Source organism: Diuraphis noxia, unplaced genomic scaffold (assembly GCF_037042655.1).
Source record: "Diuraphis noxia isolate RWA-SAM2 unplaced genomic scaffold, SU_Dnox_SAM2 contig0001, whole genome shotgun sequence".
NCBI lineage: Eukaryota > Metazoa > Arthropoda > Insecta > Hemiptera > Aphididae > Diuraphis > Diuraphis noxia.
Genome location: NW_028301711.1, coordinates 32,404,966 through 32,431,511, shown reverse-complemented (window position 1 = coordinate 32,431,511; position 26,546 = coordinate 32,404,966). Strand labels below are relative to the sequence as shown.

Below are 26,546 nucleotides of genomic sequence, written 5' to 3'. Positions count from 1 at the left end.
TTTCTTACATTTTTTTTTCTTATATAAATAAAATAATATTATGTTTGAGTGCTAATACAAATCAAAATGCCATACAACACCATTGAATTGAAACTGTGTCCGGAAATGTTGAATAATATTTTTATTAGGTAATTTCATAATTCTGGATTTCAGGTATGCAGTTTATCTTTAAGATAAAAAATTTAATCTTCTGTAATAAATTGATAATCTTTTTCACGAAAATGTTTTTTATGGATTACTACTGCTATAGATTATGTCAGTTTTCAACCTTATATATTTGTATATAGTAATGCGATCACTTCCATAAAACCACTATATACCCATATATAGGTAACTACACAATATAAAAAGAACATTTCCACTAAATGTGTAAATGAGACAAAATAATTTTATAATTATGTAACTTATAAACAAACTTTTGATTTTATTTCCGAAATTTAGGGATAAAATTATAGAAATATTTGAATCTATACATTTTTACAATCATTTTAATCGAAGCGTTTAGATTAATTCACTCGTTTGAGACCTAGAAACATTTTTTTTATTATTTTCATGTACTTGACTGAATAATGGATATATTAAAAACTTTTCAATGAATTGGGATCATTATGATCTATGTGCTTTACAATAGGTATATTATAATTAAAAAAATCTTCAATAAGTCAAAATATATTATAACGACTACCCCAAAGAATAAAATAATATCTACAGAAATGTTTGTAATAGGTTAAACAGGTTAGTATACCATATATCTAATATAAATATAAAAATTTCTTTCATACCTTGTACACATATCTATATAATATCGTCATTTAATATACACATTATCAATCCTAATTCTTATCACGATCATCTTAATATCAATCGATTTCCGATTAAACTTGCGTTTATTTAGTGTATAATGTATATACTGTCTTATTTCTATGTCGTCACATTTCAAAACAACAAATTAAAATATCACCATGTGTTACGACAGATCCTCCACTTAGGTATATTCGTCCCTATACATAATCGCTACTATACTACAGTAATTACCTACACAAATCTTCGATTATTGATTAAAACCCCTCTAACTGTAAATTTGAACATATACATTCTTGAATGTTGATCTGTGCTTTGCCCGTCGTATATTACATAGGTAATAGTATTAGATAAATATAAATATTTTATTTTTCGAAGCCGTGGCGTGCTTGGCATGCAAATGAGCGACGGTCTCAACGAACTGGGTTATCCAAAATGGCAACTGGCGCTGTGTGTGTTCATCGTGTACGTTATGCTGTACTTGAGCTTGTTCAAAGGCGTCAAGTCGTCCGGTAAGTAATCCCCCCCCCCCTAGCTAGGACCTAGACGCTGTAAAATAATAAGCAACCCGAATCGATATACGACATTGCGTTGTTTGACGTTTAAATAAATATTGTGCACGTTAATTTTCAGGAATTGTCGTCTGGGGCACGGCCACACTACCGTATTTAGTATTGACAATCTTGTTGATTAGAGGTCTCATGTTACCTGGCTCGCTAACCGGCATAACCTATTATTTACAGCCCGAACTGTACCGCCTTTTAGATACACAAGTAACAATTGAATATTTACTCCGGTGGAAACATGTTAAGGCGTGTACTATAAATAAGTTGATTGTTTTGCCGTCAGGTGTGGGTGGACGCAGCCGTTCAGATATTTTATTCGGTGGGAGCAGGATTCGGGGTCCATTTGTCGTACGCGTCATACAATAATATAAAAAACAATTGTTACACGTACGTACCTAACTGTTTTCATAAATAAATTAATAAGTTAATAAATGCAATATTTCATTTGGGAGTATGTATGATGTGAAATATCATACAATACCTACACTCACATCAAATTCGTGTTTTCTCATTCAGGGACTGCTTGATTACAACAGCCGTCAACTGCTTCACCAGTTTCTTTTCCGGTTTTGTTATATTCACTTATTTGGGTTTCATGTCACACAAACAACATAAGCCCATAAGTTCGGTAGCTACTGAGGGTGAGTTATGACGCTTGTTTGGCATTTATCGGCTCGAAGCCATAGCGAAACGTTACATAGTAGCATTGTTAATATATTATTGTTATCGCGATTTGTTTAGGTCCTGGTCTGGTGTTTCAAGTTTACCCCGAAGCTGTAGCAACGTTACCCGGATCAAATATCTGGGCCATGTTGTTTTTTTTCATGTCCATCACTTTGGGCATTGATTCGGCGGTAAAATTTAAATATCGTGTTATTTATCTATATGCGTAAAATAATAAATACCTATACTATTATGAACTTGAACATTAATTTTGTTAGTCGGTGGTATACACACACAAATATATATATATATATATATATTTGCTTGTTTCGTTTAGATGGGTGGATTAGAATGCGTTATTACTGGATTGATGGATGAATTTAGTGGCTTCTTTAAGAACCGTAAATGGCCACGCGAACGTTTCACGTTTGCAGTCATAGGTATATCGTTTTGCGTGGCTCTGATAAACGTGACACCGGTAATCTATAATACTATATACTGATTATAATATATTCAAAACGTCTACAATGTTTTACACGAACGATACTCTATGCTAGTGTGTGTGTTTAATTTAGGGTGGAATTTATATGCTTCACTTATTGGACACGTATGCTGCTGGTATATCACTGCTGTGTTCGGCATTATTCGAATGCATAGCTGTATCGTGGTTTTATGGTAAACATATGTTTAAATTAACCAATCGTTTTAGAGATTACCATTTTTCTATTAATGTCTAATTAGGTTTGGAGAAGTTTTGCGACGACGTGGAAAGTATGATCGGCCACCGTCCCGGGTTATATTGGCGATTGTGTTGGAAATTCGTCAGCCCATTGTTTATTATAGTGAGTTTATAAAATATAATACGTTTGTGTAATATTCGTAGTTATTTTAAAATACATACACGTAACAATAGCTTAATTAATATGTAAGCATTAGTTTAGTTGTGTGTGTTAAATTTAGGAATAACTAATTAAAATAGCGACTATATGGCTATACTATTGTAAATGAGCAGTAGGTATGATATCGATTGGTTGGCACGTGAATGACAGAGCTGTGTTGTTCATTTGGCAAGCAATTCGATTACATTGGTAAATACTGTACAACCTATTAAGTAAATCACCTAAAGTATATTTAGTGACAGCTGTGTTTTTGAATTTCATAACAATTTATTACGTTCCAAACTATAGAATCTAAAGGCTAAAATTAGTAAAATTAAATTGCAATGGAAACACGTTGGTAATTAATTTGTTTTTATTATTTTACACGAAAAAATTAACGTAATATCATGTTTCATGTATAATAAAACATGATAATACTCTAATTATAAACTTACTTAGATCTTAAATCCATACAAATTTACATAATATATTGCGTAATATTTAATACAAATATTAATAGGTACTATTTTAATAGTATTAAATACTTAGGTATACTTGAAATAAAACTTTAAAATCACATTATTGATTACCTAACCGTGGTGGTTTTGAAGAGTGGCAGAAATATCGCTACTTCGCCTTGAGAGTTGGTTGATTTTTTTTAATACTTAAATATTAAACAACAATATTCAAAAAAATGTATCTATAATAAATATTTCAAAACTTTTAAAATATTTCAAAAATAATTATACCAAATTAGACTTGGGAAATATTCGGTCAGAATATTAAAAACAATTTTTTTTTGTACATAATTATTCGTACCATGGACTAAATACATCCCCTCCCTAATTCAAGGAAGTCTTGTCGAAATCGCTACTGTTTCCAACTTAATTTTAGATTAGAATAATTGTAATCATGATAATTCTTATTAAATATAAATATAAAATTTGGCTATAACAGTTTTGGCAAAAATATTATGCTGAAACACGATTGAAGATTTTTGACTCCAAAGAAGACTAGACTTAAATAATAAATATTTTGCATTAAATAGCGTTTAACAATTTTTAAAAAAAGCAGTGTGTAAATATCGCACAATCGTTATTTTTTTAGGGAGTAGTGACTTTTGCTTTGATCGATCATCAACCGCTGAGTTATAATGGTTATATGTATCCAGAATGGGCTGAATGGTTGGGCTGGACACTAGCCTTTTCGTCGATACTTATGATACCTGGTATGGCTATAGTGCAAATGTGCAGAGCAAGTGGTTCGTTCAAAAAGGTAAAATTTATATCACGAAAATATACGCACGTTACATGATTATATCTCATATCTTCATGAATTCAAATTGCATCATTGTCATGGTTTAATATAGAGACTGGCATATAATATCACGCCTCTGAATGAGCGAGAATCGATGGAAAAGAATAAAGGCGAATGTATAAGATTTCGTCTGAAGCATTGGCTATATGTTTAGTAAAACTTATCATATAAAATAATGTATTCATGTTTTTTTTTTTTTTTTTAATAATTATAATTATATCGCTTTGTGTTCCATTAATTAATTAATAATACATTTTTGCTATTGCTAATATACTCGGATATAAAAAAAAAAATAGACAATAGTTAGGTAAGTACGATAATATACGATAATCACAATGATACGACTTAACAGAATTAAAAATTTTACACATTACTACAACTCATTTTATAACTAATTTTATAAATCTAACTATAGTCAGATGAAACATAATATACGTACCTAATAAACGTTATAGTTTATAAACATTGTTATTTGGTAGACTAATTTATAAGTTACTTTTGGCATTTAGCACGTACTTACAAGTACCTAGGTAGTATACCATGTAAAATTTATCACTCGCAACAATATTATTACGTATCTATTACCTATATATATATATTATGTTTACATTTTACAGTAAGCTAAATAATGTTTCGATTGTTGTTAAAAGTTTAGTAATAGGTGATGCAACATTATTGGACGCTCTGTATATATTGTTAATATGCAAAACTGCCAAGTTTGAAGTTGTAAAACGTTTTACTTTATATGAACTAGGTACCCATATGTTTAAATAGTTATATCTTTAATCTTTATATTATCTTTATATACCAATACTTATAAGTACTCAGGTGAATTATTTTTATACATTCAACAGATATATAATAAATATATTATCAATCAATTTACTCGCAATTATAATTATACATGTATATTATGATACTATAATATTGTAATATTTGTAGTGTATAGTAGGTACCTACCTATAATAGTTAATACGATACGCGATTGTCATTAGCGATACATACACACAAACGTCACAAACACATGCACACGATCGCGTGCACACACGCACTCGCACAAGCACACACACCTTATTCATAAGAAAATGTATAAACTAATAATTGTGTCAAATTAACTATGTAATTACTTGCACAATTATTACTCATCTTTAATTAGATTATTTAGATAAAATGTATGAGTACCTAGATATATTAATTAATTAGTCACTAAAGTATTATTTGTTATACCTATTTAATTATATAGGTACGTTTAAAACATTGAATATTCCCATTTACCACACATTGATTGAGGTTAATTTGAGTAAGACATGTAAAACAACTATCTAAGTCACAATATTTATAATAGAATAATATTACTTACATACATACACACTACATAAATATATAACTAATATAATGTAGGTATTTTAATACAACAAGTTTTTCTACAATTTACTAATTTTTCACTAAAAAATGTTATTATAGATCGTTTTATTAATAATAATCATTACTCACTAGTATAGCTATTATAACACTATATACTAACATGTCATAATGTAACTAAATATTATATAATTTGCAGATATTTTTATTGATTGATTTTTTTGTTAGTATCAATATGTTAGTAATTTAACAATATTTACTTTAATCTATAAATATTTAATGTCAAAATACTTATTTTTGGTTTAATTTATTTTTTCATTACCCTTGTAATAGGTAGTTATTAATTGATAAGTATTATTGAACAAAATAATATAAATAAGAGTAATCGGAATAATTACATCTCAATAATATCTTATAATAGTACAGATTGGTTGTTTATCGTATACAATTTTTATCAATATACACTATATAAATCAACTGTTTGTTACATTTAATTTATATAATTTATGTGTTACACTTCTTAGTAGTTACCTTTTTATGTATTTACTATTTAAGTAAATGTTAACATAGATAATAGAATTTGATATTATTATACATTATAGCTGTAATTTGTTGGTTGAACTAGTATAAAATACTAACAAATTAGATATTAGATAGGCACAAAGAAACGTTGTCAAAGAAAATACCTTCCATTACTTTTTTGCATTAAAGAAAATTAAAAACTATTGTAAAACAATTTAATACTGTATTACTGTATACTAAATTAAATACTTTTTTTTAAATCTCCAAAGTTGTCACTAAATGTAAAACAATTTAATCTTTATCGTAGTTAATTTATCTATACATTTTAGTATTCTTTTAGAAAGTCATTATTATTATATTAGAATATATTATAAGTATAACAATTTATTCGTGTCTTTATACCCTTAAAATATTAAGTTGTGTTATTAATAAAATATAAAATACAAAATAAACATTATTAAACATTGGAAGTATTTACGATTGTTCGTTATTTTGAATCCCGATTGATGGATGGTCGTCATTCTGCAGTTTTCAATAACTTGTCAGGTAATATATAATTGCTTAAATTTTAAAATGTGTATTTATAGGGTGATTCACCAAGCGTGCTCGCCTCCATTTTTACTTATTAAAATTAAACTATTCTGATTTTTGGAAGTTTTAAAATAATATATTCATAGACCATTTTTCTGAATTCTTGAAGTTTTTGTAGTATTTAAGGAGTGCCTAGAGGTGAATCAAACTTCTGTTTTTCAAATGAGAAAGAAGGGGGCCCTTTCAATTGTAAATTATCCAATGAATAATTTTTCTGAACAATTTAATGGATCAAAATAAAAATCCATACAATATTTTTTGAGTAGCTTGACTTTGTTTTCTAATATTATGTAAAGTTGGTGATTAATATAAATTTATCAACATTAATAATTTGTGTAAATATAGTAAGTACTAGATCCAACACTAGTCTACAATCGGTTGACAGTTTTATATATTTTTTAAATAATTTTTAAAAATTATTATCTTTAGAATGAATATTTTTTTGACAAAATGAATAAGTTACTAATTTCGCAATGGGGTTTTAACAATCATTTTTACGACGGATAAAATAATATAATAGCTAATGCCTGCAGATGTTTAATTCAAAAAATTAATTTGATAAGACTGTGGTAGTTTACATGTTTCTGCAGAGATTTTTTTACTGCAAGGTTTTTTTTTTACTGACCACTTGACTATATATATTGGAATGTCCAATATCAGTGAGTTAGCGAGCACTCAATGTGTTAATGCTTGATTTTTTTTAAGAAGTAAATATTTATAATAATACTAGGTAGGAACCCGTAACTTTTTTTATACGTTTGCAGTTTCCGATGCGACTCACCTTTGCAATGACCAATCGACTTAGCACAAGGACACGATCTCTACAAGTGTGTGAACTGAATTTGTAAAATCCAAGCTTCTCACATGGACAGCGTAGTGGCATGCTCAAGCATTGGAAAACCTTCTGATTTATCTGTGTACGCCCCTGAAGGAAGAAAAAAAAATGTTGTATGTCCAAATGCATTTCAATAAATATCATTCAATTGAATACTTGAATTGTCAGACTTTTCTCGATAAAACGAATAAAACTACATAATAATAAACTAAATTGAATATCGTTGTAAGATTATTACTTAGTATTTTTTAACCATATCTATCTAAATGTATTAAAATATATATGGCTAGTATAATCACAGGTCACGAATTTAACACACAGTTTGAGACATATATGAGGTAGGATTTTAATAATAGCTAGTTATATATTATATAATATAAAGATATATAGATTATACATGAGCGCTCGTTCACATAAATCGTTAACGATTATTTAAAACATAATATTTTTGTAAATGTATTATTTTAAAAAATAAAAAATTAATCTCCAGTTTATTTGTTATTACCTATATGTTTTATTCAGAGGAGTCATTTTTTTCAATACTTACTAGAGATTATCTATTGTTATATAATATGTTTTTAAATTGATACAAATGGAAAGTAAAAAAAAATAAAAAAAATATTGATAATAATGACGGTACAGTAATTATTTGTGTATATTCACCAGAGTGGTGGCTAATAAATGCTGCTTTTCCGTTGGGGGGGGGGGGGTATCAACGATGCTACTAACGATTCAAGTATCTACCAATATTTATACGGACTGCTGTAAAAATTTAAATAATATTTATATTGTTCCGATATTATAATTTATAATATAGGTATGTTTTAATACACGGATATTAAGATGTAGATTTTTGGATTTTTTTAAAAATATTATTTAAAATAACTTTGTATAATGATTTTAAGCAATTTAAACGCTGTCAATTATTAATTGTGTGCTTCAAATATATTGTAATAATAATGTATTATATTCTTGAACGATATGGGTCCTCTTTTTTATATGATAATAATATTACAACTTACAAGAACGCTAAGTCTAACATATATATTTATTTTACGTATCACACACTTAATATAAAACTTGGAGCTTTACGTGGGGGTGGATCTGCCCCACCCCAAAATTGTGTTTAATCCATACACATAAACATAAAAAGTCTTGAACTTGAAAACATTACCTATGGTCGATTCATTGAAGAAAAAACTGTAAGAAAAGTTACTATAGGTATTACAGGCAATCATTACACACTTTTTAATTTTGATATCACACACTTGGAATTTCATACTACACATAATTTTAATCCCTGCAAGAACGGTTATTATATTTTATTCAGCATATTTTTGCATCAAGCCGTTCAATGCGATAACTAAAATTTCGAACGATATCGGTTCAAAAACATTAATATAAGCTGATGCACAATATTTTAATATTTTGCCGATATATTATTATTTTATATATATATATATTATTATTATTTATATATTATTTGTATACAATTTATTGTACAAAACCGCACATTAAATGTTTTGATTTCAAAAATAGGCTTTCTATAGTTGGTATTTTGCTACTGGAAGAAGAAAAGCCGAAACGACTTCCACCCGTACATTACTAATGTGACCGCGAAAGTGTTGCGGGATCACGATGTATTATAAATTATAATTATATACGTTTTAGAGTAATATTCTCGAGTAATTTTCTCTTGTTGTTTTCCTTTTAAAATCGATTTAAAAATATGATCTTATTAAATGTACTATTCAAACTTATTTTACGATAAAACTACAAAACGATAAACCTATTGCAGTTACGTTAGTTGTTAATTTGTGAGTATATTCCACGCTAGAAAAGAAAAATGAAATAAATCGTCAATAACTGATAAAAAATAATGTGAAAACAAAGATGAAACATCTGCAACAATTGTTTTTTATTTTTAAAAATGACATTGTTCCGTTTATTATTCATAAAATCATAACTCTTTCGATCACATTATCATTATAATAATAATTAATAGTCTCATTTGCATTCAAATTTTACGTCGTCTGCACCAGTACCGCACACCGACTCGGCTGCGGCGTACAACTACTCACCGCACGCGGACTGCCCGTTTTCATTCTGAATTCCTGGTACCGAATTTCGATTATTTCGCAGGTGTGGCCTGGAGCACGTAAGCACGTACTTACACTACAACGTACCTCTGTCGGACAAGAACGAGAATCGTTTAAAACATTGAAATTACGTGATTAATTTCGTTCACACACATTCCAAATCCTTAATATTCGCTTACGAAAGGGTTTTTCGTGGTATTTTTCTCAATAATTTTCACTTATATATTTATATAGGCCAATATATTTTATTATCATCCATATATTATTATCATAATGGCACGGAGTCCGAGAGTCACACAAGTTTAGATGTTTACGGAGTAGAATTAATAATCAATAATATCGCCATTTGTTAATATCCGTGTGCTGTGATTATCCGATGAAATAAAAATTGATTTTATAGTTGATATTAGTCCTTACCGAAAAAAGAAAACATTTATATTTATTAACAGATAACAAAATAATTAAAAACATTTTTAGACATCACAATAAATTAAACGCATTCACATAACTTTAATTACCGTTAAATACATACAAGATACAACCTAAAAATAAACCAAATGCTACTAAACATTTAAACTGTTCTATAATATATTTTATCTTGTTTACTTATTTTTTTTCTTTTTATTAGAGAGAACTCGCGGCAACATAGGCCATTGGGTGTGGGTTGGTACGGTAGGGATTATTTTTTGTGTATTTGTTTGTGGGTTTTTTTTTTTAAGTTGGTAGCTTACCAACTTATATATTTTATACAACACCCGTTTAATTTAAAATTTAAAATCGACAAATATTTTTTTATTTTTTATTATTAATTATCCAGCGGCAACATAGGCCATTTAGAACCGACAAATATTGTTACAACTTCAAAATCAAATACAAATAAGGAAATTGGTGTTTTTAATTCTAAAACAAAATTGATTCAGGATATTGAAGAAAGTTCAACACGGTAAGATCAAAAACGCCAAAGTTGTGTTGATATTATTACAATTAATATCATTAGAAAAAAAAATAAATGAAGAACTTTTTTCCATGATTCATTAATTTTTACTTTCGTCATTATATTCCGTATAGTCATTTAATATTTAATTAAATCACTCTGTCCAATTATTCTATAGTGTACCTCAACACTTTCTACTGTAGATTATACTATAGAATACCAGGTTCTTTAATATATATATATGTTTATATTACATTCGTGTACTTCATTATTTAATTTACGTATTTTAAAATGCATTATTCACATATTATTATAGGTACACGAATACTGAATACACAAGGTAGCTGATAGTACGTTGAAATCGAATAATTATTAGTATAATATGATTTTTTTCGTACTTAAGCTGTGATTTGTAATTGTATGCGCAATGTACATTCTACCTTACGCTTTTGATAGAAACAATATTGCGGAAATTAAAAAAAAAAGAATGCCGATGATATAGCATGGCTCATTTTGAATTTCGTCATGATGATTCACTAAAATGGATGTATAAAATTTGAATTCAATGATAAATCGCATACAACGATGGAGTAAAAACGATCCGGAGGGGAAACTGGGCAGTGGCTTCCTCAATTTTAAAAGATTTTTTATAGTTAATATTTATGTAGTATTATGATAATATTATTATTATATTAAATATGTAGGTAATGGGGAAAAGTTTTATGTTTCGGCGATGATTGATATTTTCTAAGAAAAACGAAATAATAAAATTTATGAAGGGTTTTTTTTTTGTGTTAAACCATCCAATTTAGTCGACATTAATATATTATGTAATTTATATAATATGCATTTATCAAATGCATTAATGCATAAAATAATAAAAAATTCTGAATATACATTTTGGATGTTTTCGAACTGTTTTGAGAACTTACGTAAAACTTTTTATCAAGCTTTCAATGTTATTGACATGGAAATAATATGTTTTGAGTAATAGTATAGCTTCTGAATTCTATTATAAGCGTAATATACAACTATACAAAGTATAGGGAAATAATTACTGTCAATCGATGATCAGAAAATATGATTAAATGGCGAGAAAATAATTATATTAGATAGAACATATTTTCTATTTTCGTGTCATACATTGTAAGTGGCTATGGTACACATGACACAGAAGCAGCTGGGATCGAAGATCACTTTCGACGTTGCTCTAAAGTCTAAATGCGCTAATCAATATATATCCATACGCCATGATAATAATTATTTATTAACATTCGTTATAGGTGTTATTATTATTGGTATTGTAAGACGCATAAAATAATATTCGTGACTATATTCGCCGCGCGCTTTTCTGAGTGCAGGTTCTTCCTGAATCCCTGGTAGCGAATTTCGATTGAAATTGAAAAACATGACAAGTTTATTGTTTCTAATCTATAAAATATTAAAACTCGGGTTATCTGTCATTGTAGATTTTATGTTAATTTAATAATGTTCCTATATCAATTCATCCAATTACAATTATTATTTTTGTTGATTTTCATTCGAATATTATAGTAATATTACTTATTATTGTTATTTGATTCGAACAGACTATCGGAAAACAAATCATATTGTGTTTGAATTAGTGTTTTTGCACTAATATTTTATTGTGTTTATTGAATTTTTTATTTTTATTATTTTAAATTAATTAATACGGCATTAAATAAAACTAATTTAATCACCCACTCCCGAGACGACCAAAAAACTCTTCAATTTCGTCAACTTAACAGAACTGCGTCAACGGATTTGAATATTCTAACGTAGATTGAAATGTAAATCTATATATATAGGTAATAAGTAGAAATTAAGCAAGTATGTAAGAAATTAATGTAAATTAAATATGTAACGCCGGCTAATGTCCATGCAGTTGATGCCTCAAACAATTAATAAAAAAAAAAACTAATTTATTGGATGTATTTATCTACCTACTTATTCTTCATCGATTTGTAATATGAAAATCAAGAATTCATGCTTTTTACGATTTATCTAAAAGTTCTCATTATTATTTCAATTTATTTTCATGATCTTAGTTTTTCCATTATATATGTTTGTGAAAACTTAACTATTAGCCAATAGATAATTGTTCAATATTCATTGACCATTGTACATTTGTAGGTACTACATTTTACTTAACAGTTATCAACAATATGTAAATGTTTAAACTACGATAAACAAATAACTGAACTTATGTGTTGTTTTAACGTATCGTTGCGAATTATTAAGTATGTTTAAAGAATGAATCAGAAAATTAAATTTTTTTACAAGCAAATCGTTAATTATTATATGAATACCCTAATATTTTTTTGCAACAATATAATAATATTATAATACTATATTATAGTACATTTATTGCATATTACTTGTAAAAAATAGTTGTTTACTAAAACTGAAAATAATATTATTTATTACATTACAATATTTTATCATACTATTGTAGTGATGTGGATATATAGTATATACCATAACCATACAATAATGTAATATATAATATAATATAATGTAATATTGTAGAGTATGCAATACATAACACATTATAATAATAATATAAATAATAAATCAGTATATTTTTCAATTTTGTATTTTCCTTATTTTATTAATTGTTTAAAGTAACTCATTTATTTATCCTCGGTTGAATTTATTCTTATTTCTTTAATATTTAATTATTATAAAATCAGTTTATTTAATCTAAATAATCTTGCAAACCACTTTGGAAATGCATAAAATTTAACAAATAAAATACGAACCGATTTCCATTTTCCATTGTAGATTTCAAAAAAATGTTTGAGTAAAAATTTAAAATAGGATAAATTATTATTAATAGATACTATGACATATATATAAACATAAATAGTATAATAATAATTTGTTATATTTATTATTTGTTATAATTATAGTTTGCAATTTAAATTTATTTAATTAGTGAACCATTTATAGTTTCTCAATTCTTTCAATTAACTTTTGCAAATCTATCTAAAAGCATTTACAACTTTTTTTGCCAGAATTCTCAAATAATTGAAATTTTTTTTTGCTACATAAATTTCAATTTGATTGCATAAAATTGTGTTTTAGTTCATAATTACTGTATTGTAGTCAATTGATTCCACATGGTAAATACTTTAGGAGCGAATCGACATCAACATGAAAAAGAGATGAATACATTTCAAACATAAAATATGTAGGTGTTGCACGTATTTATATAAACTTGAGGAACGGATCTTAAAAGTAGCTGTATGTTTTGTTATTTCTTTTGCGTATTTAATATAATTTTTATGCTCTGAATTTTTCAATTCATTTAATAATGGAAAGAGTTGAGCTTCATTTTTTAGATTCTGAACGAAGTGATGAATGTATTGATTTTACAATGATGTGTTTTTTTTTTTTTTTTTTTTTTGTGTCTGTGTACAGCATAACTAGTCGAAATAATGCTTCGATTTCAAACTTTGGGGGTGGTTTCCGATGTGAAATTGAAGATCCTTGGTGCATTATAGAGGTCAAAAGAGAACATTTTCCAACGGTTTTCAAAAAAATCGAGAAAAACAAAAAAAAAATGACAGAAAAACGGAAATTTTTACGCAAAATCAGTTTTCGACCAAATCGATTTTTTTATATGGTTGTAATTCAAAAAATAATCACTTTAAATACTTGAAATTTTCACCAAATGTTTATGTTAGTGTTCTCTATATACAGTTTAATTTTCAAAAATTTTTGACTTTTTTTGAGTTATTTATAGACCACTGAAATTTACACTTTTTTTGAGAATTTTTTTTTGAAGTGTCGGTAAAAAAATGTTGGACGACCAAAAAAACTTGAAAATTTAATACAAGGCTCCTTATGAGTTTTTCTTATTGTAGCAATTAAAAATCGTAAGTCACAATTTTTTTTAATAAGCTTTTATAGTTCAAAATTTTACGAAATCTGTCGAAAACGCGAAAATTTGCAAGTAATTTTGAAGTTGAAAAATCATAAAATTTTTTGCGTTTATAACTAAGGATTAAAAATACAACACTAAGTTCTCCATAAGTTTTCCTTCAAGTAGCTATAGAGAAAACTCGAAGCGTCATTATAGGAAAAATTTTAATTGCGTTTGAATTTTAAATTTTTACGAAATAGCGTAACGATTACGATTTATCCTGAAACGATTTTAAATATTTGTTATTATTCAAAAAGTATGAGTCCTAGATACTTGAAAATTTTACCAGTTATTAATATTGGCATTTTCTTTACATGATTTAATTTTCAAAATATTTTGACTTTTTTTGAGATATTTATAGACAACTGAAATTTTCAATATTTCTGAAAATTTTTTTGGAAGGGTCGATAAAATTTTTTTGGCCCTATCAAAATACTTGAAAATTGAATACAAAGTTCCTCATAAGTTATTCTTATAGTAATCAAAAAATTATAAAAATACATAGGCACTATTTTTTTTTATAAGCGTTTATAGTTCAAATTTTTACGGAATCTGTCGAAAATGCGAAAATTTGCAAATAATTTTGAAGCTGGAAAATCATAAAATTTTTTTTGTTTATAACTAAGGATTAAAAATAAAAAAATAAGTTTTCCATAACTTTTCCTTTAAAGTAGTTATAGAGACAACTCGAAGCATAATTATAGGACAAATTTTAAGTGCGTTTAAAATTTTACGAAATAGTGTTACGATAACGATTTATCCTGAAACGATTTTAAATATTTGTTATTATTCAAAAAGTATAAGTCCTAGATACTTGAAAATTTTACCAGTTATTAGGATTGGCATTTTCTTTACAAGATTTAATTTTCAAAATATTTTGACTTTTTTTGAGATATTTATAGACGACTGAAATTTTCAATTTGTCTGAAAATTTTTTTTTGAAGTGTCGATAACAACTTTTTGGCCCTATCAAAATATTTGAAAATTGAATAAAAAGTTCCTCATAAGTTATTCTTATAGTAATTAAAAAATTATAAAAATACATAGGCACAATTTTTTTTTATTAGCATTTGAAGTTCAAATATTGACTTAATACGTAAAAATTATGGCAATGTTCAAATTATCTTACATAGAAATTCATAAAAATTTTTCTTTTTAGATCTAAGATTTGAAAATTTAATACAAGGCTCCTAACATATTTTTACAATAGCAGTTGAAAAATAAAAGAAATATATAGTAAATAAATTAATTATTAATAATAAATTAATACAAATAAATTTGTAAATTATTTTATTCTAGAAATTCATAAAAAATTTTCCTTTTATACCTAAGATTTGAAAATTTAATACAAGATTCCTTACAAATTTGTCAATCTTTATCACAAAAAAAATTGTCCACCGGAAATTCAAATTAAATTTTTATTATCATTTGAATTTCAAATAATGACAAAAATTCGTCAAAACCATGAATATTTGCAAATTATTTTGTAGTTCAAAATTCATAATATTGTTTGTATTTATATCTAAGGTTATAAAATTTAACACCAATTGGTTCTTCGGATGACTTTTGAGTAACACTTTTATTTTATTTGCAAAATCTGCAAAAGTAATTTGCAGAAAATGACTTGCTAAACTCTAAAATATTATTCAAACCTAAATTATCGCCAACAAGTAAACCTAATACAAAATGAACATTTTTTAAACCTTCTTTAGTTGAAATAAGTATACCATCAACTTCAAGTTTATTTAACTCATGAATTAATTTTTGTAAGCATAGGTCATTACCAAATTGTTTCATATCAACTGACTTCAGTAAGGCTGCAATAAATATGTTACATAATTTAGATTGATCGCTTAACGGGAAACTATAATATATAGCACAAATGGAATGGCAAGAAGAGTGAGAACTTAATGGGTTATTTACTTCAAAGTCGTCCACATATAAAAAATATGGTATTACAATATTATTATGATAAGGAGCAATCTTATCTTTCCATAACGCCCCCTGAACAAAATGTGCTAAAACCTTGTCATCTGAGGTGTTGGTTAAATGTTCATATTCTGTTAATGTTTTAAGTAAATTATCGTTATGCTCAAAAAATGATTTAAATTGGAATTGTATTGGCATTAATATTCCTTTTGTAATATTTTCACTATAGTTGGTTTCACCAAGAGAAGAAACTAAATTGATTTCATTGTTTATAGTGAACTGCTGAATATCAGAGTATAGATTGTTATTTTTTAACCATTTATCTAAAATATATTCCGAATAGCATAGTTTGAATGGTGTAGAAATAGCTGAAATAATAGTATGAAAAGAAGACAGTATTAATGGGTCTTTAACTGCATCATTTACAACGTTTTTCAACAAATCAGCAATAGGTTTAAATAAACTTTGAGAAAATTCTTTCTGTATATTCACAACATCTTTTCTTGTGAAGTTACTGTTATTGTGTAATGACATTGTTAAGTTAATACCGGCTTGATAAATTAAATTTATAGCATTCTCAATATTAATCACTGTACTAGGAGGTAATGTATTTTCACACACCAATGTACAATTATTATCTATTTCTACGGGGGCGTTATTAGTACTAATTTCATCAGATATTTGAGATATTACCGTATTGTTAACTTCTACACCACATTTCTCAACTTCTTTAAGTTTTAATTTTTTGGGAACAGTACCTTCTAGATTGTCTATGGTATGTTTTCGTATAATGTGCTTTTTAAAACTATTTAAATTAGGAAACATTTGAGTACATTGATTTTCAGTACATTCATATGTACTTGACGGCTTCAATAAATGTATTACTTTGTAATGCCCCACTAGTGTTGATAATAACGGAAAATCATTTTTACATATAAAACAAATCATTCTAAATTATGATAGATATAGACAAAGTTTTCTTATATTCAAAGTAAATGAACTAATTTATAATTTGAGAGTTCAATGAAAAACAAAAAACTTATAAAAAATATATATTATACCTATACTAAATGTATCAGACGATGTTTTCTATACATCACTATACGAGTATATTTAGTGTCCTCTAGGCTCTATCGTAATAATATAGTTTAATATAGAATTTTATACGTACCTTAAATATTGTCGTTAGTGATCAACTAAGTAACGTACTAACGTTCGTAACTTTGTTACGTCAAAGTTGTCTTGAAGTCTTGCACTCACTACTCTTGTATAATAAAACACTAATTAATAAGTCACTAATTAACAATGATTTAAAATGATAACTTCAAAATAGTCACATCGGTCACGGAGTGCATGTGAAAAATGACAAAGAAGAAAGAAATACGAAAACGTAAATTGTATTGGGCCATTGTGATCGGTTGACGCGAACCGAGACTGCCCGACCATCGGTTATCAACGATTTATGAGAAAAACCCATGTTCCATAATATTAGAAACCTTATAAATAGTTCTATAATAAATCTTTAAAATAATTGATTAAGACAATGGATATGTTTTTTGTTTTAACAGGGATGTCTGTTAAATGTTCAGTGAGTGTATATATAGAAATAAACAGACATCAGGGTCAATTGAATTGACTAAAAGGTTCATTAAAATAACTAAAACAATTTGTTAAAATTATAAAATATTGGTAGTTTCGTTAAAAATGTTGTATACATATTATTAACAAATTAAGTTTATTGAAGTTGTCAAAGATTTTATTAAATGAACAATCAGTTTGTTATATTAACAAAATATTTTTATTTTCAACAATAATTAGTGTGTTAATAATTAACAAACCTACTTTATTAATTCTACACAAGATATTTCTTTGAGTGAAGTTTTCCATAAGTTTTGCTTCAAATAGCTATAGAGAAAATTTGAAGTGTCATTATAGGAAAAATATTTTGAGCGTTTGAGTTTTAAATTTTTATGAAATCGCGTAATGATAACGATTTATCCTTAAACCAGGTATATGTATAATGTATATCTATGATAATATAAGGTATCATGAATTATGATGACTACACTAATTGATTAACCATGCCATATGCAAAATGCGTCTTAATTGAAAAATAAAATATTTGTTTCAAAATAGAATATATGACAATATTTAAATATATTATATCCTAGACTGACAAATCATCTTCGTTCAGAATCGTTTTTCGAATACAATGATACCTATCATTGCATTCAAATTTAATCCCATCCATTACAGTAACCTACTGTACAGCAGAGCGACATCCACGACTTACCCGCTTTTTTTTTAAATTGAGATTCAATAAAACAATATTTATTGTATGAAATTCTTTGATTCGATCATATACATCAGTTATTAATTTATATTTTCTGTATAATGATATATTTAATTGATTGAGTTTCTCAATAATATCCAATAAAAGGCTGAAATCCAATTGCTATTTATCATTAATTAATGGTTAATTTATTATTATTATTCATAAACAAGTACATTTTTTGATGAAACTCATGAAAGTATACATTATGTGAAATCGGAATTGTTTGGTTCAACTTAAAATTAGAATATATAAAAAACATCCATACTGCCTACATCATAGTAAAACATTATTTAGGCTATTGAGGCCTAACATTTTTATTAGAAACTAAACACTTTTCTGGGCAAATACATTTTAGATTCACAAAAAAAAACAACAAAAATTCTATAAATTAGTTTGCAAAATATTAACACATTTTTTTGAATTGGTGAGACAATGTGAAAGAGCTATTTAAAATAATAGATAATTTTTGGATTTTCAATAATTTGATATTCCTTTGCTTTTTAAACTTTTATAAACACTAAAATATTTTTAATCGTGATTTTTTTTTTATTCTGGAAGGGGGTTTATATTAACCCCCTAATGCCGTTACCATAACTATAACATTGTCTACAGTTGGTTTTTTCCACTTACCTTACAGTAAAAAATAAAATTAATTTTGCCGAAAAGTATAGTGTTGCGTATATATCGAGTTTTATTAAAACTGTCCTTAAATCATAATGGCGATCACGAAGTTGTGGGGAATGTGTGAATATATTATTAATATTAAAGAATATAATATAATTAAATAAATTCCATAAATACTTAAATACAATTTTATTTTTGTGTTTTGACTTGGGTATAAGTTAAGAGCTGACCGAACACTACTATTGAAAAAATATGATATTTAATAAATGTTATAATATGTAAAATGTAATAATAACTGTTCTATGTGTATTACATTTTACTAAATGTAATACAAATTGATTTTTATCTCATAAGCTGTTGTACACAAAGTATATTGAAACATTTTAATAATATTTTATAATTTTATTTAAAATATTTAAAATATTTTTTACCTAGGTTGTTGTTATCATTAATTATTAATAATGTATAATAATAGTAACAACATTTATTACCAATTATGTATTATTCTTAATACTTATATGATTATTGATAAACTGTGTTGATTAACATCGTAATAGAGGGTGGGGGGGAGGGAGTGTTACAATATTTGGTATTCATGTTGTGTACCAAGAATTATATATTATATTCGTGGTCTACCGGAATTGTTTTTTTAAAAATTATTATCATATTTTATATTATGTAAGTAATTTTAGTAATGTATTACTGTATAAAACAGCGCTCGATTTATACGTTTGTGTACAATTGAGTTATGTTTTACAGTGAAACCTCTAAATACCGGACATTCTCGGTCGCTTAAATGTCGTCCGCTATTTGGAGGTGTCTGCTATTAAGAGGGGAAATACAGTGAGTACACATTTCACCGTTCCCAAAATTCCGTCCGTTATTTGGAGGTGTCCGCTATTGAGAGGTGTCCGTTAAAGGAGGTTTCACTGTACTATATAACATTATTTTTGTTATTATTATTATTTGTTAAGTTTGTTGATATTTTAATTAAATATAAAAACATGTGGTAGACCGTTTATAACGCATAGAACCATAAAACGTGTGGTAAACCACATAAGACAAGAATACCGATTTTTTATTTTTATTAAATTATATTTAGAAATTTTGAATTGTAAAACGAATAGTCGTCGTTTTAAGACATCAGTTATTATAATGGCAATAGAAGTTACTAAAAGTATTTTTTATCGTACCAAAGTACATATTTTAAATTTAATCGCTGTTTAGCTAAAGTTCTTTGTTTCATTTACTATGTGTGTATATACAAATATTTAACTGGATTCTTTAATTAAAAAATAAACATTGTTCAAATGAAATTTCAAATAATAATTGTATTTCAAATAACCTATTGGTTATTCCAGGGGAGTATTTAAGGGAGAGGCACATGGGGCCCGTGCCCCCCCCCCCCCCATTCGCCGTATTTTATACTTATTTTTATTATATGAGAAATTTTACAACTCTACGCCCCATGTACGCAAATTTGAACTTTTTGTTTGTGCCCCCCCCCCCTTAAGACATTTCTAAATACGCCCCTGGCTATTCTTTTTTACTCTGTTTAAAGATCATATCAAGAATCACATATATTTAAAATGAGTACATTATTGTATAATATTACAAAATTATAACTGTGTGTACATATTTTTATTACCTATACTTGAAACCTGCAATGCAGATTATTCATTATTTTTAAGATGATCCATAATAAATTTAAAAACTAGAAGAATTAAAAATAATTTAATCACGGTTTTATTTATATACAATTTCCATAACATGAATATATGAATATTGTCCATACAATTAGTTGTTTTCTTTCATAACGTTACTGCAGGTCTCCCAATTATATAAATTTTTGTGTCGCTGTTCAAATGAACTAAAGTTAATTTTTCTACAGCCATTAATGTAATTCGCTTCCAAATCATTTTCATTACTTCTTTATCTTATTTATTAGCTGATTTTTGATATATTTTAGTGTGAAGAATAATTAACTCTCCTACGCTTCTTGTGTGACCAGTTAAATAGTAGGTACTTACACATAAATCGAAGATAAGTTTACATATACAATACCTTATAAATTCTATTCCACCATTAATTTAAAATAGCAATCAATCCAATTTTGCAGGTTTTTAAATCAAAACCACAGTTCTTTCATTATTCGTCTTTATTGATTATTTTCAGCATCATACGCAAAAGTCGATGGATTAAATTCAAACTTGTAATATAAGATTTAGAAAAATAATTTTGAAAATCCAAGTCCAATGCGCCCTGTAAGGAGTCTTCCTCTATCTAACAAAAAAAAAAAAAAATACGGAAATCGGACCAATCTACGAAGCGTGAGAGTTTTTCCTGTAAGGCATGTTTTTGAGCAAAAAAACAGGTCGCGTGCAGGCCCCTTAATATTGTTGCGATATTGATTTTTTTTTTTTTTTTAATTTTTATTTGATCATCAAATTATATCAAATCTATGTCATCAAACAATACACTAAATTATAGGTTTATTAATATATATTATATTAATAATCTGTCACCCAAGATTGCTGTATTATTGGAACTAAACCGTCTGATGCATAAAGTCCATAACCCAATAGATTTATCTTGTTGTCAGTTTTCCACCATCAACTTTGATCACGCAGCTTCATTCTTCTTCTCCGTCGAGTATAAAATAATATATTCCTTACATTATGATATATATTTAATACTAATTAAATTAAATTAAATTAATTATGTTTTCGGATTTACGAAGTACCATGTTATATTATCTATTTATTTTATCTATACTTACCAATTTAATCATAATAAATTCATGATGTGATCTCTAAAATACAATTTTAAAATAGGTACTCTTTTCTTGTCTTCAGGCCGGATAAAATTATACCATGCGCTGCCATTTAATAATATAAATATGATATAAACTGTACGTCTGAAGTCATGACAAATTACACAGTAGAAATAATATAACGTTTCATAAAATTTTTAAATTTTCAACTAATTTTAGACCAAAACTCCTCAAAGACTACTTAATATATGTATACATCTAATACTGTATTATATTGACCATATAGGAACTATATAGTATTTATCATGATTTGTTTCTTGTTTGCGATATAAACATTTTCCATAACTTTATATGCGTGTATGTGAATTGATTATTTAACTCCATATTATATAGTGTTTAAATATCATCAGACTTGGCTTTTAAATATAATTTGTCACATTTACATTCTATATAATTTATAGGTATATACTTATATATATATATATACTATGTAGACATGTAAGTATGTTTAAATTAGGTATGCATATACAATGTACAAAATATCTACGTTTTGCAATGTTCATTTTTAAACGACCAAAGTGACCGTTTATCAATCAGCATTGAAGCATATATATATTATATGGTCATAATATATAAGAATGATTATTAGGTGTTTTTAGATTGTTATATACTAGGTATATCTATATACAGTTGTTTTATAATAACGGAGTTTAAACTAAATATAGGCCTGCTATGCAGACATTATTATTATTTTTTAATGTAGGTATTTAATATTTGATTTGACAATTATTTTAATTTCGCCAGAGATTATTAGTTATTATTCTATGCGTTACGTGTTCTTAAACCAGTTGTTTCAAATCGTGTCTACCTTGATTTTCGAAAATGATTTTAGACTTTTACTTTTTAGAAAAGTGAGTGATGGTACCTATCGATGTTGTGTATTTCTTGAGTTCACTAGGCAATTAATAATTGTCCAAAACGTTATTATCACTCACGCAGCCTTGGGCGGCAAATGTTTTTGACGATGCCATAACAGAATATTAACAGACAATTTTATTTTATTTTGTTACGTTAGGTTCATAATAGGTATATAGCGAGTATGGGCGATGGTAAACAATTTAATCCGGCCCCACGCTGTAACACCCTTGAGCAGTTGTAAAGTACCGTGAATGAAGCCCACAGGATGGTACCAATTAATTTAGGACGTTTTTCGATTTTCTCAACGATTTGTCTAGAAGTGCAGAGAAAATTATCGAAGAAATGGCACCACCATGGCGGCTTGCAGTACGATTGTGCGTTTGTGCCTATTTTGTACTGATGTGAATAATATACACTATTATTTGGTGTAATTGAGGTTACATTAGTGTTGTAGATATCTTTATGAAAAATCTATGATGATCATAAAAGGTTGGCAAGTTAATGAAAATAGTTAACTAGAGTTTATTTGGAAATAAATATCAACTTAATTCGGTTTAAAAAAAGTTAATCTATTTGTTAGAACTAGTATGTAAATTACAAAAAAAGTGACTGTGTTTATCTAATCCAATAAAATATATCTATAAACAAAGTTATTTTATCAAGAAAAAGAACAAAAATGTTTGTGTTATTATATTATTGTATTAGTTTTATTTTATATCAATATTTTTAATATTTACGTATAATCGAAAAATGTTTTTAATTTGATGGATTATTTTTAAATAAATTGATAAAAGCAAAGTTATGTAAACTGTTAATTAAACTAGGTAGTTAAGTTAATAAGTTTATTATAAAATAAAATAACAATTTAAGCTGAACAATTAGATCATTAACTTAGCTTTGATTTTTAATTAGTCTATATCCACCTTTGGTGATCATATGATTATGGTTATCTCGACGATTATTTTCTATCGTATTTACACGAAAAATGTGCTAAGCACTAAAGTCTTCAATATGTTATGATCACCATTTAAAATAATATCTTAAATCACGTTAATGATGCATTGTATTTTTCGATAAATAAATTATTTATTTAACTAAATAATAAAACACATTTTTGAAGTAAAACGCTGCTAAAAACTTCTTGCTTTGCCCAATATACGTAGTTTTTAGATTATATACATAGCCCATAATTATGAAAATAACATTATTGATGAATAGCTATAATATATTGCCAAACCGTTCATTAGGGATTCTATGGAACGGTTATATTTAATAATTTGCCATACATATTACGTCATAAACCAAACTCAGCTTCGAATCGTCTTTTGAGTAGCTCTATTCACGGACAGTATAAATATTGCTTTCAAGTTTCTATCACCGACTTACAATAAGGGCGGCGGTAAACTCAGAACTCCTGATTTTTAAAAATAGTAAATTCTCCCAATGGTAAACTCTCCCGGGTTAATATTATGTTTACCTAAAGTAAATGTGTAGATTCCCGGGTTAATATTATGTTTATCTAAAGTAAATGTGTAAATTTTTCCGGCTTACCTGTAGGACGTATGTAAACTCTCCAGAGTTGTTTTAAATGTTAAAACATTTTTTTTAGAAAAAAAAATCGATTCCCTAACTTTTTTAAAATCTGCATATTCCTTTTATCAAAAACAATAGTTTTAACATTTTTACGTATATTTAGTATTTGTAACTTATATTATTATTATTATTATTGACTATTTTTAAAAGAAACATAAATGTATATTAGATTTTTTGAAATTTTATTTTTTATTGTATTTTGAATATATTATAGCACATAGCAGCTAAAGGCATTAATTTATATTATTATTATTATTGACTATTTTTAAACGCAATCTTAACATTTTTATGTATATTTTGTATTTTTAATTATTATTATTGACTATTTTTAAAAGCAACTTAAATGTATATCATATTTTTTGAAATTTATTTTTTATTGTACTTAGACAGTAATATTATAGCTCATAGCAGCTATAAAGACATTAATTTATATTGTTATTATTATTATTGTTATTATATATGATCGACTATTTTTAAACGCAACTTAAATGTATATTAAATTTATTTTATGATTTTTACTAAACCCGGGAGAGTTTACATGTTTCCGTTAAGTAGTACAGGAATAAACCCGGGAGAGTTTACACGTTTCCGTCAGGTAGTAATGGAGAGAAGACCCGGAAGAGTTTATCATCAGGAGAGTTTACCATCGGGAGAGTTTACAATCGCCCTACAATAATTTGTAGTCACAACTCTGCATGACAGCAAAATACAATGTCACTGTGTAGGTGTAGGTAAACAGGTAAGTCACTTACCTGTTTACTTACACTTACCGTAAGTGTCTATAGATATTATGTCCAGTGTTTAATCTATCAGGGATGGTTTCCCGGAATGCCATTCAACCCCCTCCCCTACCGCTACCACCACATAACCCCGACAAATCAAAATGTTTTCATCAAATGTACAAGACACGTTTACCTACGGTTTTATTATCAATGAATGTAATATTACTTACCATTAACATATTTTACTTCAAAATACTTAGGACTTGTCTCATCGTGGGTCCAAATAAAATATTACTAATTTTATCTAAGTTTCAAAAACGTACTCCATCTAGGTATTAACTAAATTTGGGACAAGACACATCTGCAGGGTCTAAAATTGTGTGTAGTATGAAATGCCAAAAGTGTAATGGCCTGTAATAACTATTATAACTTTTTTTTTTAATAGTTTTTTCTTTCATTGAATGGACCTAGGTATAATGTTTTCAAGATCTATACCATTTTATTGTGCTGTACCTAGTCTGTACTCTGTAGGTAAACTAGGTAAAGATAAATAGAAATTGACTACCTTATGTGGGTTTATGTTTATGGATTAAATACATTTAGGGGGGGGGAGGGGAAGAGCCACCAACTCCAAGTTTTGTGTCAAGTGTGTAATACGAAAAAAAATATTAATATATTTTAGCCTCTGAGACAGGATATCGTATACAAATTGGCGTAAGTGTAATAATTGGGAAAACTGACCTCAGAAATGCATCATAGAGTCAATCGATTATATTAGGTAATTAAAAAAAAAAAATAATAATATTATGTTATATTTAAAATGTATCGAATTAGTTGTATAACAAATAAGAATATAGAAATTGGTGCTGTAGAAAAGGTATGATCATCGAAAATTAACTGAGCATCCGCTAGAAAATTTGTTTGGATTCAACACTGTTATGTCTCGTACTTTCGTTGCAATTGTGAGTGACAGTGAGAAAGTGGGAATATCTAACATACTGACGGCGTCTATATGTATAACAAGATACATCCGGTACGGTTTTTGTTTATTTTTGAAGAACAAATTATATTGTCAATAATGTTACACCTTTATGTCGTGTGATGATGATTGCATAAGTAAAATATAATTCAAAAA

General features: G+C 27.0%; 1 protein-coding gene across 2 annotated transcripts in view; it reads left to right on the top strand.

Moving 5' to 3' along the window:
• Positions 1-6,526, top strand: part of LOC107161354 (sodium-dependent dopamine transporter-like) — a 37,172-nt gene extending 30,646 nt beyond the window's left edge. For both annotated transcript variants that reach the window (XM_089216946.1, XM_015507727.2), the window contains exons 6-15: positions 1,180-1,313; positions 1,435-1,574; positions 1,651-1,754; positions 1,884-2,008; positions 2,109-2,221; positions 2,368-2,508; positions 2,606-2,705; positions 2,772-2,872; positions 4,016-4,183; positions 4,278-6,526. In XM_089216946.1, the coding sequence (XP_089073072.1) occupies positions 1,180-1,313; positions 1,435-1,574; positions 1,651-1,754; positions 1,884-2,008; positions 2,109-2,221; positions 2,368-2,508; positions 2,606-2,705; positions 2,772-2,872; positions 4,016-4,183; positions 4,278-4,379 (1,228 nt within the window). In that variant the 3' untranslated portion in view covers positions 4,380-6,526. The remainder of the gene's footprint in view (positions 1-1,179; positions 1,314-1,434; positions 1,575-1,650; positions 1,755-1,883; positions 2,009-2,108; positions 2,222-2,367; positions 2,509-2,605; positions 2,706-2,771; positions 2,873-4,015; positions 4,184-4,277) is intronic.
• The last annotated feature ends 20,020 nt before the right edge of the window (positions 6,527-26,546 follow it).